The sequence below is a fragment of the Stomoxys calcitrans genome, chromosome 2 (genome assembly GCF_963082655.1).
Source record: "Stomoxys calcitrans chromosome 2, idStoCalc2.1, whole genome shotgun sequence".
In the NCBI taxonomy this organism is placed as follows: Eukaryota; Metazoa; Arthropoda; class Insecta; order Diptera; family Muscidae; genus Stomoxys; species Stomoxys calcitrans.
In genome coordinates this window covers 25,563,937-25,582,111 of record NC_081553.1, presented here as the reverse complement: position 1 = coordinate 25,582,111, position 18,175 = coordinate 25,563,937, and the positions used below count along the sequence as shown (strand labels likewise).

General features: G+C 38.2%; 1 protein-coding gene across 1 annotated transcript in view; it reads right to left on the bottom strand.

The window, feature by feature from the left end:
- Nucleotides 1-18,175, bottom strand: part of LOC106086722 (tachykinin-like peptides receptor 99D) — an 83,904-nt gene that overhangs the window by 20,982 nt on the left and 44,747 nt on the right. Inside the window, 2 exon segments of the mRNA NM_001311224.1 lie at nt 7,802-8,014; nt 11,732-11,906. Of these exon segments, the coding sequence (NP_001298153.1) occupies nt 7,802-8,014; nt 11,732-11,906 (388 nt within the window).

Genomic DNA, 18,175 nt, shown 5'->3' with positions numbered 1-18,175 from the left:
TCCAATTACCATAAAATTTTGCATATGCAATTTCTTTGGTTCAAGGACGAACGCTATTGATTTAGGGAAAATCGGGACAGATTTACATATAGCTCCCTTATCTAAGCACAGTTATTGAAAGTCATAGCAAAACACCTCTTGCAAAATTTCAACCAAATCGGATAAGAATAGCGCCCTTTAGAGGCTCATTAAGTTAAATCTGAAAATCGGTATCTATGACAGCTATATCAGGTTATAAATCGATTGGCCCCTTACTTTGTGCAAAACTTTAGCCATATCAGATAAGAATTACGCTCAAGAAGTCAAGATTCGGGATCTGTTTAAGCTACATCAAAACATGGACCGATATGGCTCACTTACAATCCTAACTAGTCTACACTAAAGGAAATGCTACATTTCTAGCGCCTAGCGACAGACAGACGGAGAAGGCTAAATCGACTTGGAATGTCATGAGGATCAAAATATATATACTTTGCTGGGTCTCAGATCAATAGTTCGATGTGTTTTATTGTTATTTAGTTTTGTATGTTACCTATAGACTCAAAGATTGGTTGGACGGATTTTCATGAAATTTTCAATGGTGGTAGAGGATGGGCCCCAATAGATAAAGGGGACCCCATTTTATGGTATCCGCGGAGGGCAGACTCTCCCCCTGACCCCAATTTTCAAAAGCGCCAGATCTCGGGGAATGATGTGCCAAAATTGAAATAAAACTTTGGAGTCAAATAGCCGTGGGCTCAACCACAAAAGCCACTCAAAAGGAAAATGTTTATCGAGTGGGGAAATATATGTAGGTATCCAATGAAAGGTATTTCGAAGTGGAATACGAGAATTATATATAAAAATTTGGGGTCAAGTCCCATGGGGCCCGCCCCACACCGATCGAAACAATATGGGATTCAAACTAAACTTACATGAGAGTAGAATAGAGTAGAATATACCCAGGCGAGTCTCCCCACCCCAAAATTATGCCCCAAATGGATATTTACACCAAACGGGACAATATGGAACACAAACGAATGTTATTTGAGAGTTAAATGCAAAGTAAATAAACACTTAAGGGTGTAACGAAGTATACCGGGCCAGCTGGTCTTGTATGTTATATAAATATTTTCGCATAGTTCATTCCACTATACTCGATCTAATGCTGGATTTCTTATTTCACTCATTTTAAGTCTTTTCTCTGTGATTTCAACGTCAACCAGGCGCCTTGAGGTATTTGGAGGAATTCCTCTTCTACGGCTCCCCTTTGGGTACCAAGCAAGAGCAATACGTGCTATGTCGCTGTGTTGTTTGTAGAGTGTGTAGACAATCTACTTCTATTAGTGACTTGAAGGTTGCACGCCCCTTGTTTATGCGGCTAATTGAATATATTTGCTCTTGACCAAAATTTATATCCCCAAATAAATGCATTTAGATAATGTCATTTTGAGTTATTTGGTTTTATTTCCATTATCATTGTTTTATTTGCTTTTTTTTTTTGTTTATTCCCACCCATTTTCCATAATAGTGCAATCAGAATGCAGCCATCAGCACAAAAAACTTGTATGTTTTCGAATAACAACACACACACACACATTGGTATGTACGCAGTACACTGTGGCTAGTTGTGTTCCAATAAATATGTCAAGATGGCCAATTGTAAATACGCAAAAAAAAGAGAAACACATCTGCTATCCTTTCTAAATGGAACGAAGAGCAGAGAACGGTTGGATAAAAACACAGAGAGTGTTCATAAAAATTGATGGTGTTTTCATCTGCTTTTTTGATCCAATTTGTGGTGTGATGTGGTATATTGTAGCACTATACTGAACCGCATTTTCTCTTCAAATTACCCATTGGTAATTGTTATTGCAGCAGCATATTTACACACACACACACACACATACAATGCAATAAATGAGTATGTATCACAGAGCATATGAATGTCTGCAAATAATCATATCCACTTGATTCTGCGAAGCGAAATGATTTTCAAATTTACTTTATTTTACTTGTGTGTCGTATCTGGGAAAGTGCATTTAGTTAGAATATTGAAATAAAATGCAGAACTTTAATAAGCAATTTGTTGGAATAAGCTGCATTTCAAAAATATGCCCACAATGATTTCATTATCCATACAATTTCCCGCAAAAAATCAAACAATGAAAAAATTATGCACATTCCTGGAAATTTACACCAATAGCGACAATTTCATATTGACGCTATGGTATGCTGGTATTAAATTACATATTGTAAATGTAATTTAATACCAGCATACCATTACATATGAAAACTTTAATTATAGCCATAAAAATTCAACACCTAACTGCAATGGGAGTCAACTATGGGAATACCACGCTAGTCTAACTTGCGAAGGTAGTGCATAAAAAAATTGATTCATTAGTAGTCCAATTAAACAAGTAAAAATAAAACGCGCTATTTTCGATCAAACATGGGCCAACGGTAGAGCAGGTATGGTAAAAATGTACTCAAATTAATTTAATGGACGCCACAGGCGTACATCAGACGTATACCAAGTTTTTGCTAAATTGGAAAAAAAAACAAGTGCTAAGTTTGGCCGGACCGAATCTTATATATCCCCTACCATGGATCGCATTTGTCGAGTTCTATGCGCGGTGTCTCGGTTAGGCAAATAAAGAATATTGAATAAGAATTGCACCTTGTTGAGGCTCAGAAAGCAAAATCGGGAGATCGCTTTATATGGGAGCTGTATCCAGCTATTGATCGATTTATACTATATTCGACATCTATGTTGAAGGTCATGAGAGAAGCCGTTGTACAAAATTTCTTTCAAATCGGATGAGAATTGCGCCCTCTAGAGGCTCAAGAAGTCAAAATCCTAGATCGGTTTATATGGCAGCTATATTAGGTTATATACCGATTAGCGCCGTACTTAGGACAGTTGTTGGAAGTCATAACAAAACTCCTCATGCAAAATTTCAGTCAAATCGGACGAGAATTGCTCCCTCTAAAGGCTCAAGAAGTCAAGACCCAAGATCGGTTTATATGGCAGCTATATCAAAACATAGACCGATTTGAACAATACTAAGCGCAGTTGTTGGAAATGATACCAACTCACTACGTGCAAAAATTCAGTGAAATCGGACTAGAATTAAGCCCTCTAGAGGCTCAAGAAGTCAACACCCAAGATCGGTTTATATGGCAGCTATATCGGGTTGTGAACCGATTTAAACCATACTTGGCACAGTTGTTGGATATTATAGCAAAACACGTCGTGCAAAATTTCATTCCAATCGGATAAGAATTGCGCCCTCTAGAGGCTCAAGAAGTCAAGACCCAAGATCGGTTTTTATGGCAGCTACATCAGGTTATGGAGCGATTCAAACCATACTTCGCACAGTTGTTGGATATCATAACAAAACACGTCGTGCAAAATTTCATTCCAAACGGATAAGAATTACGCCCTCTAGAGGCTCAAGAAGTCAAGATCCAAGATCGGTTTATATGGTAGCTATATCAAAACTTGGACCGATTCGGCCCATTTTCAATCCCAATTGACCTACACTAATAAGAAGTATTTGTGGAAAATTTCAGGCTGCTAGCTTTACTCCTTCGAAAGTTAGCGTGCTTCGACAGACAGACGGACGGACGGACAATTGTGACTCATATCAAAGGTCTTAGAGAGTAGACCACGAGTCTGATATTAATATTTAGGACCAAGTGTTTAGGGTGGCACCTCTAAACCAGAATAAGTTTTTCTTGAAAAAAAAAAAAATCTTTGAAGTACACTGGGTCAGTTAATTAGTTTTTATACCCTCCACCATAGGATGGGGGTATACTTATTTCGTCATTCTGTTTGTAACACCTCGAAATATGCGTCTGAGACCCCATAAATTATATATATATTCTTGGTCGTCATGTCATTTTAAGTCGATCTAGCCATGTCCGTCCGTCCGTCTGTCTGTCGAAAGCACGTTAACTTTCGAAGAATTAAAGCTAGCCGCTTGAAATTTTGCACAAATACTTTTTATTAATGTAGGTCGATTGTGATTGTAAATGGGCCAAATCGGTCCATGCTTTGATATATCTGTCATATAAACCGATCTTGGGTCTTGACTTCTTGAGCCTCTAGAGGGCGCATTTCTTGTCCGATTTGAGTGAAATTTTGCACGAAGTGTTTTTAATTCCTTCCAACTACTGTGCCAAGTATGGTTCAAATCGGTTCATTGTCTGGTATAGCTGTCATATAAACTGATCCTGGATCATGATTTCTTGAGCCAATAGAGTGCACAATTTTCATCCGAATTGGCTGAAATTTTGTACAACGGCTTCTCTCATGACATTCAAAATATGTGTCTAATATGGTCTGAATCGATCAATAGCTCGGATATGGTCCAAATCGAAAAATGTCTTGATATACGCCCTTTATAGACCGATCTTCCGATTTGAGGTTTATGGCCCATAGAAGCCGCATTTATTAACCGATTTCGCTGAAAATTGCCACTGTAAATTCCGTTAGACCCTTCGTCATTCATTCATATTGCTATCCGATGGCCTTAACAGTTTCACATGCCACTTTTTGCCTACCATAAACTTTACTTGCCAATTAGTTGTCAATTCTCATACGAATGAGCTTTAAATGAAATATCGATAGCAAAACACCCTGAGCTAGTATGTGTTGAAAAAGTTAGTAAAGGATATGGTCCAAAACGAGTAGAGTTATAAATAAACAAAAACACACGCAACCTGAACTTATTCCCACCTGCATGAGGGAAATTCAGCCAACGCACTCTACGTTTATAACCCCATAACAGGAGGTAACCCAAGACAATCTGTCTGAAACGCTAAATGCCAACGAATATAAAAAGCAAAACGTGTTCTCCAAACAAAAACTCCAAATTGCTTTAATTAGACAAATAAAAGAGGCAACGGAGGCAATTGTTGGAACGTGAATGCATTCGTGCGTGCGCCATTCCCATCTGGGAATGAAGTTTTGTTAGTTCAACAGAGTTTTCGATGGGATGTGGTGAACTGAGAATTTAATTGGTTCGAAGAACTCAAGATGCTTAGATTTAATTTGTATGCGATACCGCGATTTAGAAAACTAATGAACTTTTTAGGTTATGAGCTTCTGGGGATGAGAAGATGGCAGAATGAGAACTGCAGTATTTTATGCTGTGACTACTGAAATGAGTTTGCTTTTTAAAGTCAATTGCAAAAAAAAAATCTAGTAAAATCGTGCTAAGATCGTCTGGGCCGAATCTTATTACCCTCCACCAGGGATCGCATTTGTTAAGTTCTTTGGCCGATATCCCTTTAAAGACAGAGCATAATGAATAAGAATTGCTAAGCTATGTGAGCTATACCAAGTTATGAGCTGTTTGGGGCCATACTTGGTTTGGCTGCTGGAGACTAAAGTGGAATTCATTCTGCAAAATTTCAGCCAAATCGGATAAGAATTTCGGCTTGAAGGGGCGCAAAATGTCAAATCGGGATATTGGTTTATATGGGAGCTATACCAGATTCTGGACCGATTTAGACCATACTAAGCACAGCTGTTGGAAGTCCTAACAAAACACTACGTGCTAAATTTTAGCCAAATCGGACAAAAATTGCTGCTTGTAGGGGCTCAAGAAGTCAAATCGGGGTATTGGTTTATATGGTAGCTATATCAGGTTATAGACCGATTCGGACCGTACTTGGTCCATTCGTTGAAATAGAACACTACATGCAACCTTTCAGACAAAGCGGACAAAAATTGCGGCTTGTAAGGGCTCAAGAAGTCAAATCGGGAAATCGGTTTATATGGGGTTATAGACCGTTTTAAACCGCACTTGGTACAATTATTGGAAGTCATAACGAAACTCCGCATGCTCTATTTTTGCCAAATCGGACAAAAATTGCGGCTTGTAAGGGTTCAAGAAGTCAAATCGGGAGATCGGTTTATATGGGAGCTATATCAGATTATGGACCAATACCGAGCCGTACCTATCACAGTTATTGGAAGTCATAACAGAACAGTACATGCAAAATTTCAGCTAAATCGGACAAAAATTGCGGCTTCCAGGGGCTCAAGAAGTCAAATCCAGAGATCGGTTTAAGTGGGGGCTATATCTAAATCTGAACCGATATGGCCCATTTGCAATCCCCAACGATCCGTGTAAAATTTCAAGCGACTAGCTTTACGCGTTCGACAGCTATCGTGATTTCGACAGGCGGACGGATGGACGGACGGACATGGCTAGATCGACTCAAAAGATCGAGACGATCACGAATATATATACTTTATGGGACGAATATTTCGAGGTGTTACAAACGGAATGGCTCGATTAATTGTGGACCAAATCGGACCATATCTTGATATCCCTTTAATAGCAGAGCAAATCTTTTCTTATATCCTTTTTTTTTGCGTATGAAGAGATGCCGGGAAAAGAACTCGACAAATGCGATCCATGGTGGAGGGTATATAAGATTCGGTCCAGCCGAACTTAGCACGCTTTAACTTGTTTCAGGTCTCGCCACGATTCGAACCCAGGCGATCAGCGTCATATGCGGACATGCTAACTACTGCGCTACGGTAACCTTCGTAGATTTTATTTAACTTTGGCATATGAGGAACGTTTATGATCCACATTAAGTTCCATCTATAAGAGTCCATATGTACATCATATAAACCTATCTCTAGATTTGAATTCTTGGGTTTATAGAAGTTTCTATTATTGCCCAATCCAACTGAATTTTGATAAGTAAAGCACCATATGGGTCCTTTACCATATACAGCCCCCTATTAGCTAATCTCTCGATTTGAATTTTTGATCTATTGTACTTCAAGTTTACTGGTATCAGATTTGGTTGAAATTTGGTACTATATACTATACACTAACCAACAACCACTAATAATTTTGGATTTTTTAAAAAGATATAGCACCCAGATAATCCGGTCCTCTAATTTAGCTATGTTAGGTCCAACAAGTCTCAATCACATTTCTAATTGATTTCTCAAAATAATCCAGTTGTAAACTCTTCTTCAATCTTATACAACCTATATTGTCCTTAGTGACCACCATAAGCCCACAATCTTTAACCAAACGTAATCCGTCTAATGACAGTTACTAACCTTTTAATGGTTAATTGAATTTTCAATTAAAATTCAAACAAATTGGCATAAGCCTGAGCTGTGTGCATTTAACCTTTGCATACTTTACAGTTGTACATTGAAATGTTCTCCATCCAAAGTTGCAATATCGATTCCCAATAAGGGCTTGATTAAATCTGTATTCATTATGAGGTAAGTGGTAATTTCAAATTCATTACCTCTCTATGTTAATGTTGTGAATGAGTTTAAAAACTGCTATGTACTTTTCTGATGGTATTTGCTTTTGTAGACTGCATTGGCAGTTTACCAAAAGGCTGCTAGGGCTGTAAACGTAACGTTAAATTACTGAATTGCATGCTGGTATGTAACAAAGAATTTGCTGGCTTTGATGTATAACTAATTATGACCGAGTGGCATTGAAAGAAATTTCATTTAGATGGTTTGTTCTAAAAGATTAATTAAATCTATTTAAAAAAAAAAATTGTATAGAAACTTTTGCCCCATTCAAAGGATTTTTCTAATTTTCATAGATACAACTTTGCTTTCATCCTGCAAATTTGCCTTGTTTACATTGAGCTACTTTAGTTCCATTGAATTTCATCTCATCATCCCCTTGCCCCACATAAGCTGCTTAACTCAGTTCATTTCCTCAACTTTTGTTTTTGGCAATAATAAACCTCAAACCAAATCACCTCTTTGTCTTACATGAAAAGAAAGCCAGTTGCTCTTAACCATACTTACACGTATTCCTGGTTTGAGTGATTCATTGAACCATCCGGCCATTCTAGAAAGCAAACAGTGCGTATGCCATCCTTACTGGCTACTTCTTCGGTGGTATAGAAAAGTAACATGGGACATGATATGATGGCCGATGCTATCCAGATGACTGCTGCTATGCCCAAATTACTGCGTTTACTCATTCGTGGCTTCAAAGGCTTCATTATGGCCACATACCTGAAAAGAGATAAGGACATACGTGTTGGTCAGTAGGTGGAAATGGGAAGATAAAAATGAAATTGGCAAACATCATTGGTGGGTGCATCTCAGGTTGTCCTGCCACTAGCAGTTGCAAATGCAATTTTTCCTGATTTTTTCTTCGGCGACAGCTAATGGATAGCTTTGAAAGGCTTTTAAGAACATCAACTACCTTTAGTAATTTAATGACAGCATAAACCCATTTTTGGCATCTCTACGGTAGGTGTGGAGTCTTTACATTTGTTGGAGAACTATCTTCATATGGGTTGTTAAGAGGTAACCAAAGGGAAATGTGTAAAGGAAGGTATGGGGAAAAATGCTGCATTCCCACTTTTCCCAGTGAAGATAATATAGATGTGTCAAAAGTGTTTGGTTAGGTTAGAGGGTGCGGATATTAATCCGCCCCAAGTCACTGTGGATCGGCTTGTTGTAAGCTCTAAATAATAACAAGTAAAAGCGTGCACTATGGATTTTGCTAAAATATGGGAGCTATATCTAGTTAAAGACCGAATTGGACCGTACTTGGCGCAATATTTCAGCCAAATCGGATGAAAATTGCGGCTTCCAGGGGCTCAAGAAGTCAAATCGGGAGATCGGGAGCTATATCTAGTTATAGAGCGAATTGGACCGTACTTGGCACAGTTGATGGGAGTCAAAATAGAACACTATGTGCAAAATTTCAGCCAAATCGGACAAAAATGGAGGGTTCCAGGGGCTCAAGAAGTCAAATCGGGAGATCGGTTTATATGGTAGCTATATCAGTTTCTTGACCGATTTGCACCGTGATTTGCTCCATTGTTGGGAGTCGCAACATAATACTTTGTGCAAAATTTCAGCCAAATCGGATGAAAATTGAGGCCTCCAGGGGCTCAAGAAGTCAAATCGGGAGATCAGTTTATATGGGAGCTATATCAAATTATAGGCGGATTCGGACCGTACTACGCATAGTTATTGGATGTCGTAACGGAACACTATGTGCAAATTTTCAGCCAAATCGGTCATAAATTGCGGTCTCCAGGGGCTCAAGAAGTAAAATCGGGAGATCGGTTTATATGGTAGCTATATCAGGTTCTTAACCGATTTGAACCGTACTTGGCTCCGTTGTTATGAATCACACCAGAATATTTTGTGCAAAATGTCAGCCAAATCGGATGAAAATTAAGGCTTCCATGGGCTCAAGAAGTCAAATCGGGAGATCGGTTTATATGGTAGCTATATCAAGTTCTTGACCGATTTAGACCGTACTAGGCACAGTTATTGGAAGTCAAAACAGAACACTATATGCGAAATTTCAGCAAAATCGGTCAAAAGTTGCGGTCTCCAGGGGCTCAAGAAGTAAAATCGGGAGATCGGTTTATATGGGAGCTATATCAGGTTATATACCGATTTGGACTGTAATTATCACAGTTGTTGGAAGTGATAACAGAACACTACGTGCAAAGTTTCAGCCATGTCGGTCAAAAATTGCGGTCTCCAGGGGCTCAAGAAGTAAAATCAGGAGATCGGTTTATATGGTAGCTATATCAGGTTCTTAACCGATTTAGACCGTACTTGGCTCCGTTGTTATGAATCACACCAGAATACTTTGTGCAAAATGTCAGCCAAATCGGATGAAAATTGAGGCTTCCAGGGGCTCAAGAAGTCAAATCCGGAGGTCGGTTTATATGGGAGCTATATCAGGTTCTTGACCGATTTGGAACGTACTACGCACAGTTATTGGAAGTCAAAACAGAACACTACATGCGAAATTTCAGCCAAATCGGTCAAAAATTGCGGTCTCCAGGGGCTCAAGAAGTAAAATCGGGAGATCGGTTTGTATGGTAGCTATATCAGGTTCTTGACCGATTTGAACCTTACTTGGCACCGATGTTGCAAGTCATAACAGAACGCTATATTCGAAATTTCAGCAAAATCGGATGAAAATTTAGGCTTCCAGGGGCTCAAGAAATCAAATCGGGAGATCATTTTTTATAGGAGCTATATCAGGTTCTTAACCGATTTGAACCGTACCTAAAACAGTTGTTGGAAGTCATAACGGAACACTACGTGCAAAGTTCCATTCAATGTGGCAAGTATGGTTCAAATCGGTTCTCAACCTGATATAGCTGCCATATAAACCGATCTGGGATCTTGACTTCTTAGGCCTCTAGAGGGCGCAATTCTTATCCGATTTGGCTGAAATTTTGCACAATGTGTTGTATTACGACTTCCAATCAATGTGTTAAGTATGGTTTAAATCGGTTCACAACCTGATATAGCTGCCATATAAACCAATTTTGGATCTTGTCTTCTTGAGTCAGTAGAGGGCGCAATTCTCATCCGATTTGGCTTAAATTGTGCACAAGGTGTTGTGTTATGACTTCCAATCAATGTGCTAAGTATGGTTCAAATCGGTTCACAACCTGATATAGCTGCCATATAAACCGATCTGGGATCTTGACTTCTTAGGCCTCTAGAGGGCGCAATTCTTATCCGACTTGGCTAAAATTGTGGATGAAGTATTTTACTATGACTTCCAAAAACGGTGCTAAGTATGGTTCAAATCCGTACATAGCCTGATAAAGCTGCCATATAAACCGATCTTGGATCTTGACATCTTGAGCCACCAGAGGGCCTAATTCTCATACGAGTTGTCTGAATTTTATCACGAAGTGTTTTGTTATGACTTCCAACAACTGTATTAAGTATTGTTCAAATCGGTACCTAACCTGATATAGCTGTCATATAAACCGATCTGGGATCTTGACTTCTTGGGCCTCTAGAGGACGCAATTCCCATCCGATTTGGCTGAAAATTTGTAAAAGGTGTTGTGTTATGACTTCCAATCAATGTGCTAAGTATGGTTCAAATCGGTTCACAACCTAATATGGCTGCCATATAAACCGATCTGGGATCTTGACGTCTTAGGCCTCTAGAGGGCGCAATCCTTATCTTATTTGGCTGAAATTGTGCATGAAGTGTTTTATTATGACTTCCAATAATTGTGCTAAATATGTTTGAAATCGATACATAACCTGATATTACTGCTATATAAATCGATCTTGGATCATGTCTTCTTGAGCCACTAAAGGACGCAATTCTCATCCGATTTGGCTGAATTTTGGCACGAAGTGTTTTGTTATGACTTCCAATAACTGTATTAAGTATTGTTCAAATCGGTACCTAACCCGATATGGCTGCCATATAAACCGACTTTGGATCTTGACTTCTTGAGCCTGTAGAGGGCGCAATTCTCATCCGATTTGGCTGAAGTTGTGCATGAAGAGATTTGTTATGACTTTGTTATGACTTTCAATTACGACTGCAGTTGAAAAAAATCAAATTCATTTAAATATTGCGTTGCCCAAAAAGTAATTGCGGATTTTTTAAAAGAAAGTAAATGCATTTTTAGTAAAACAGAAGAAAGAATGCAATTACAGAGTCACAAGCTGTGAAAAAATTTGTCAACGTCGACTATATGAAAAATCCACAATTACTTTTTGGGCAACCCTAGTTATTGTATCAATTAATTTTTTGATTGCAAAACATTTTAATTTTCAACAAATTTTTAATTGAATGTTTTTTTGAGACTTTATTTCTATATATGCAAATCTGACAACATGAAAATTTAATGCCACCAATTTTATCCAAAAACACTTTTTTTTGGGTAACTTTACGCTTGAGATGCTTTCGCTTTGGGGTAAATAATTAACTTACCTGTCGATTGATATCGCCATCAGTGTAAACACCGAAGCACTTATGCTAAGGGTTGCTATAAATTGGGAAATTTTACAGTACAGCTGTCCAAAGGCCCAATTGTTGTCCAACATGTAGATGTAGCTGAAGGTGACATTGAGGCTGGACACCATGGCATCCGCTATGGACAAATTCACTAAAAACAAAGACAAACATGGACAATGAAAACATTTATAATTATTGACATTTGACGAAAAGGATTTTGTTTTGTTTTTCTTGTTATTTTTAGACAAACACGACAAAGATTCATTATTATAATGGGCGATGTTGAGACAGACGAAAGGGAAGGACAGCATAAATGAGCCTTTGTTGTGGTCATACAATATTTGAATTGGTCTGCCCGTTAAAAGGATGCTGAAGCAATGTTTGCCAGAATACTTGTCTTACTAATTAGCTCGCACAAGGATGTGGTCATGCTATTAATGACAGATGTGGCGGTGGTTGAAAGTGTATATGTGCGCGCGTTTTTTTTTTTGTTGTGTGGGGCCACAAACAGAAAATCCTGTATATTTTGTGATTTTATACTCAAGGGACATGTACAGACACTTTTTGAGTGTGTTTGAGTCTTCTTTGCACACCTACTGAATGTGTGCAGCCAATGTGTTGCTCTGCCAATTAAATATTCCAAATTTTTGGTCATATTAAAAATCCCCATGTGGTGCATGCCAAATAAGGCAATTAAAATGAAAATAATAGAATAATAAATAAACATATATAGATTTTTATACAAGTTAAAAAAAAAAAAACAATTAATTCCGAAAATCGTTTTTTATTCTCGCATTGGCTTATACATTTATTGTGTACCTGTTTGTGATTTTTAAATTCAAATTGTTGAATATTGAGGCGAAATTTATGCGCGGCATAAGTACTGCCTATAAAAAGGCATTAAGTTCGGCTGGGCCGAACTTTGGATAGCCACCACCTCGGGTATAGATGAAAACACCCTTTCGTCACAATCCGGTGAAAATTGGATAACTTATGCACGCTAATTCGACACGAACATTGAGTGGTCTAATCAATTTAAGTCACTGTTAAATTTTGTTTTTCAAATTACAACAAAATCGCGTAAGAAATGAAGCTTTTATGGCCTTCAGACCCTTAATCGAGAGATCGGTCTATATGACAACTATATCTAAATATAGTCCAATCTGAACCATATTTGCGTCAGTTGTCGGGAATCCTTAAATAACTCACTGTTTTAAATTTCAACGAAATCGGTAGAAAAATAAAGCTTTTATGGCCTTCAGACCCTTAATCGAGAGATCGGTCTATATGACAGCTATATCTAAATATAGTCCGATCTGAACCATATTTGGATGCTATATTAGGAGGCCTAGAACTACTCACCGTTTCAAATTTCAGCTAAATCAGGTGATAAATAAAGCTTTTATGGGGTTCAGACCCTTAATCGGGAGATCGGTCTATATGACAGCTATATCTAAATATAGTCCGATCTGAAATATTTTTTAGTCAATTGTCGGGAAGTTTTAAATAACTCACTGTTTCAAATTTCAACGAAATCGGTTGAAAACTAAAGCTTTTATGATCTTCAGACCCTTAATCGGGAGATCGATCTATATGACAGCTATATCTAAATATAGTCCGATCTAAACCGTATTTGGGTCAGTTATCGAAAAGCCTTAAATAACTTACTGTTTAAAATTTCAACAAAATCGGTTGAAAAATAAAGCTTTTATGGCCTTCAGACCCCTAATCGGGAGATCGGTCCATATGACAGCTATATCTAAATATAGTCCGATCTGAACCATATTTGGGCCAGTTGTCGGGAAGCCTTAAATAACTCACTGTTTCAAATTTCAACGAAATCGGTTGAAAAATAAAGCTTTTATGGCCTTCAGACCCTTAATCGGGAGATCGGTCTATATGACAGCTATATCTAAATATAGTACGATCTGAACAATATTTTGATCAGTTGGCGGGAAGCTTTAAACTACTCACTGTTTAAAATTTCAGCAAAATTGGATGAAAAATAAAGATTTTATGGGCATTAGACTCTAGATACTCAAGAAGTCAAGATCCCAGATCGGTTTATATGGCAGCTATATCAGGTTAAAAACCGATTTTATTTTTATTTGGCATAGTTATTGAAAGTCATAATAAAATACGTCATGCAAAATTTCAGCCAAATCGGATAAGAATTGTGCCCTCTAGAGGCTCAAGAAGTCAAGACCCAAGATCGGTTAATATGGCAGCCATAGCAGGTTATGCACCGATTTGAACCTAACTTAGAACAGTTGTTGGAAGTCATATCAAAACACGTCGTGCAAAATTTCATTCCAATCGGATTTGAATTGCGCCCTCTAGAGGCTCAAAAAGTCAAGACCAAGATGGGTTTATATGGCAGCTATATCAGGTTGTAGATCGATTTAAACCATACTTGGCACAGTTGTTGGATATCATAACAGAACACGTCGTCCAAAATTTCATTCCACTTGGATTAGAATTGCGCCTTCTAGAGGAAAATCGGTCTATATAGTAGCTATTGGTTGCCCAAAAAGTATTTGCGGATTTTTTTAAAAGAAAGTAAATGCATTTTTAATAAAATTTAGAATGAACTTTAATCAAATACACTTTTTTTACACTTTTATCCTAAAGCAAGCTAAAAGTAACAGCTGATAACTGACAGAAGAAAGAATGCAATTACAGAGTCACAAGCTGTGAAAAATTTGTCAACGCCGACTATGAAAAATCCGCAATTACTTTTTGGGCAACCCAATAGATCCCAATATGGTCCGATTTGGCCCGCTCAAGTACTTAATCAGCGTCAACAAAAACACGTATATGTGCCAACTTTCAGCTAAACATCTCAATTTTTGAAGGCTGTAGAGTGATTGCAACAGACGTACGGTCAGACGGATAGACGGACAGACACACTGACATCGTTAAATCGTCTTAGAATTTTACGACGATCTGAAATATATATACTTTGTAGGATCAGAAATTGATATTTCGATGTGATGTGTTGGAATGACTAAATGAATAAACCCCCTATCCCATGGTGGTGGGTATAAAAATGATTACGAAGCCAAAGGATGAAAAGTGAGTTGTGTAAATGATAATGTCTAGTTTGCCTTGAGTTTTGCATATAAAGGCTAGGGCGAAGTTTGACTACTTTAGTTATTTTGGGTAACAAGGGTACTATGACAAAGTCAAAACTTCTCCCCAAAGAGGTGTCGCTCTGTGGCAAGCCGTTCGCATTCGGCTATAAAAAGGCAGCCCCTTATCATTGAGCTTAAACGTGAATCAGACAGCACTCATTGTTATGTGAGAAGTTTGCCCCTGTTCCTTAGTGGAATGTTCGTGGACAAATTTGCATTTTTGTCTTGAGAGGACCATTTTTGGATATAAGGTGTCTGCGCATCTTCTGATCTCCCGGTTTAAAGACTTGACATCAAAAAAGGTGCTCAAAGACTTTTCCCAATCCAGTTCTGAAGTTTTCAGGCGAAAAATCGTCGAATAACCTGACATGTAAGCTATAGCAAAGAATACGTTATTCATTAAATTGTTGTTATATTTTTGCTTCATTTCACTTCACCCAATACATATATTGTGTAATATCTGAAATTAATATTTTCCATGTGGTGGCAACAAAATAATAACACAAAATTATCCCCACCACTCTGTGGTGGTTGGTAGTAGGCTTTGAACATCTCATCTATTCATACAAATAAAATTTGATTCTATTATAATTCAGCACCTGTTGTCACCCAATCAACTATGACCGAAAGTCAAATAAATTGTCTCTGCTGACATGACAAAACGAATGTCATTCGCGTGTCATTCTAAATGATGGTGGTTTTCATCAAAAACATGCCATGTTCATATATTTTGATGTATGAAATATTTACCACAAAAGTTTCCTCCCATCAATCTAGGATGGTTATGAACTTTATTTTGGCTTGATGCCATGTCACAATGCCATTGCGTTGGAAATGAGTCTAGTGCTTGGCTGGTGTAATGGAACAACCACATATTAATTGCTTACATCTATGGTAATGGGGGCATACAAGTGGATTTTCTGAAGTCTCAACCTAGAGTTTTGCAACAGTTTCCATCATTTGGTAGAAAAACAGCGTAAATAAATTGGTGTATTAGGGAGCCCCGCGAAGCGTTCAGTGGTATATAGATATAGCTTGCTAGCTGAACCGGACTCGCTTTTTTTATACCCTCCACCATAAGATGGGGGGTATACTAATTTCGTCATTCTGTTTGTAACTACTCGAAATATTCGTCTTAGACCCCATAAAGTATATATATTCTTGATCGTCGTGACATTTTATGTCGATCTAGCCATGTCCGTCCGTCTGTCCGTACGTCCTTCAGTCCGTCCGTCCGTCCGTCCGTCTGTCTGTCGAAAGCACGCTAACTTCCGAAGGAGTAAAGCTAGCCGCTTGAAATTTTGCACAAATACTTCTTATTAGTGTAGGTCGGTTGGTATTGTAAATGGGCCATATCGGTCCATGTTTTGATATAGCTGCCATATAAACCGATCTTGGGTCTTGACTTCTTGAGCCTCTAGAGGGCACAATTCTTATCCGATTTGAATGAATTTTTGCACGAAGTATTTCGTTATGATATCCAACAACTGTGTCAAGTATGGTTGAAATCGGTCCATAACCTGATATAGCTGTCATATAAACAGATCTGGGGATTTGACTTCTTGAGCTTCTAGAGGGCGCAATTCCTATCCGATTTGGCTGAAATTTTGCATGACGTATTTTATTTTTACTTTCAACAACTGTGTCAAATAAGGTTCAAATCGGTTCATAACCTAATATAGCTGCCATATAAACCGATCTGGGATCTTGACTTCTTGACCCCTAGAGGTCGCAATTATTATCCGATATGCCTGAAATTTTGTACGATGGATTCTCTCGTGACCATCAATAAACGTGTTTATTATGGTCCGAACCGGACCATACCTTGATATCGTTTTAATAGCAGAGCAACTCTTTTCTTATATCCTTTTTTGCCTAAGAAGAGATGGAAAGAGATGGAAAAGAAGTCCACAAATGCGATCCATGGTGGAGGGTATATAAGATTCGGCCCGGCCGAACTTAGCACGCTTTTACTTGTTCACTCTTTAATAGATTTAGATTAAGCTATTTATTGCCATGTTCGGTAAAAAGACCTGCTTTTGGGTTTTGTTTTGGAAATGTGGGTATAAAATTAGTGCTCTACTCCTAAGTACCTTTCATTTGAGTCCCATATTGCCATGGTTGCAATACATTCATATATGTTGGGGGGAGCCCCCCCCAACGCTTGGGGATGAGACGGCCCCCCTTAAACTGGGTCCCATATTTTGATATCAGATTCATTTTCTACTCTTAAATACTTTTGATTTAAATCCCATATTGTGCTTATCTGTGTATGGATGCGTTTGTTCGGGTTTTTAGGTTGGGGCGGTATCCCTAGGTAACCCACCTAAAATTCAGATAATAAATTTTTGTTTTCAGGCTACTATAAGGTCATTAAAATTGTTTACTGAAATCACTCACATATTTCTGAGATCTGCTGTTTTTGAACATTATGGTAAAGGAAGGGCCTCCTCTACATACATAAACAAGTAAAAAGGCGTTAAGTTCGGCAGTGCCGAACTTTGGATACCCACAACCTTGGGTATATATGTAAACTACCTTTGGTCAAAATCCGGTGAAAAATACATACTATATCAGCTATATCGAAATATTTTCCGATTTGGACCAAACAAAATATTGGTCTTTTTAGTAGTTATATCTAACAAGTAAAAGCGTGCTAGTTCGGCCGCGCCGAATCTTATATACCCTCCACCATGGATCGCATTTGTCGAGTTCTTTCCCCGGCATAAAAGAAAAGATTTGCTCTGCTATTAGAGCGATATCAAGATATGGTCCGCTTCAGACCTCAGTTAAATTATATGTTGGAGACCTATGTAAAATGTCAGCCAATTCGAATAACAATTGCGCCTTTTGGGGTCTCAAGAAGTAAAATAGATCGATTTATGGGAGCTGTATCGGGCTATAGACCGATTCAGACCATAACAAACACGTATGTTGATGGTCAAGAGAGGATCCGTCGTACAAAATTTCAGGCAAATCGGATAATAATTGCGTCCTCTAGAGGATCTAAAAGTCAAGACCCAAGATCGGTTTATATGACAGCTATATCAGGTTATAAACCAATTTGAATCTTATTTGGCGCAGTTATTTAAAGTCATAATAAAATACCTCATGCAAAATTTCAGCCAAATCGGATAAGAATTACGCCCTCTAGGAGCTCAATAAGTCAAGATCCCAGATTGGTTTATTTGGCAGCTATATCAGGTTATGGACCAATTTAATCCATACTTGGCAGAGTTGTTGGATATCGTAACAAAACACGCCGTGCAAACATTCATTCCAATCG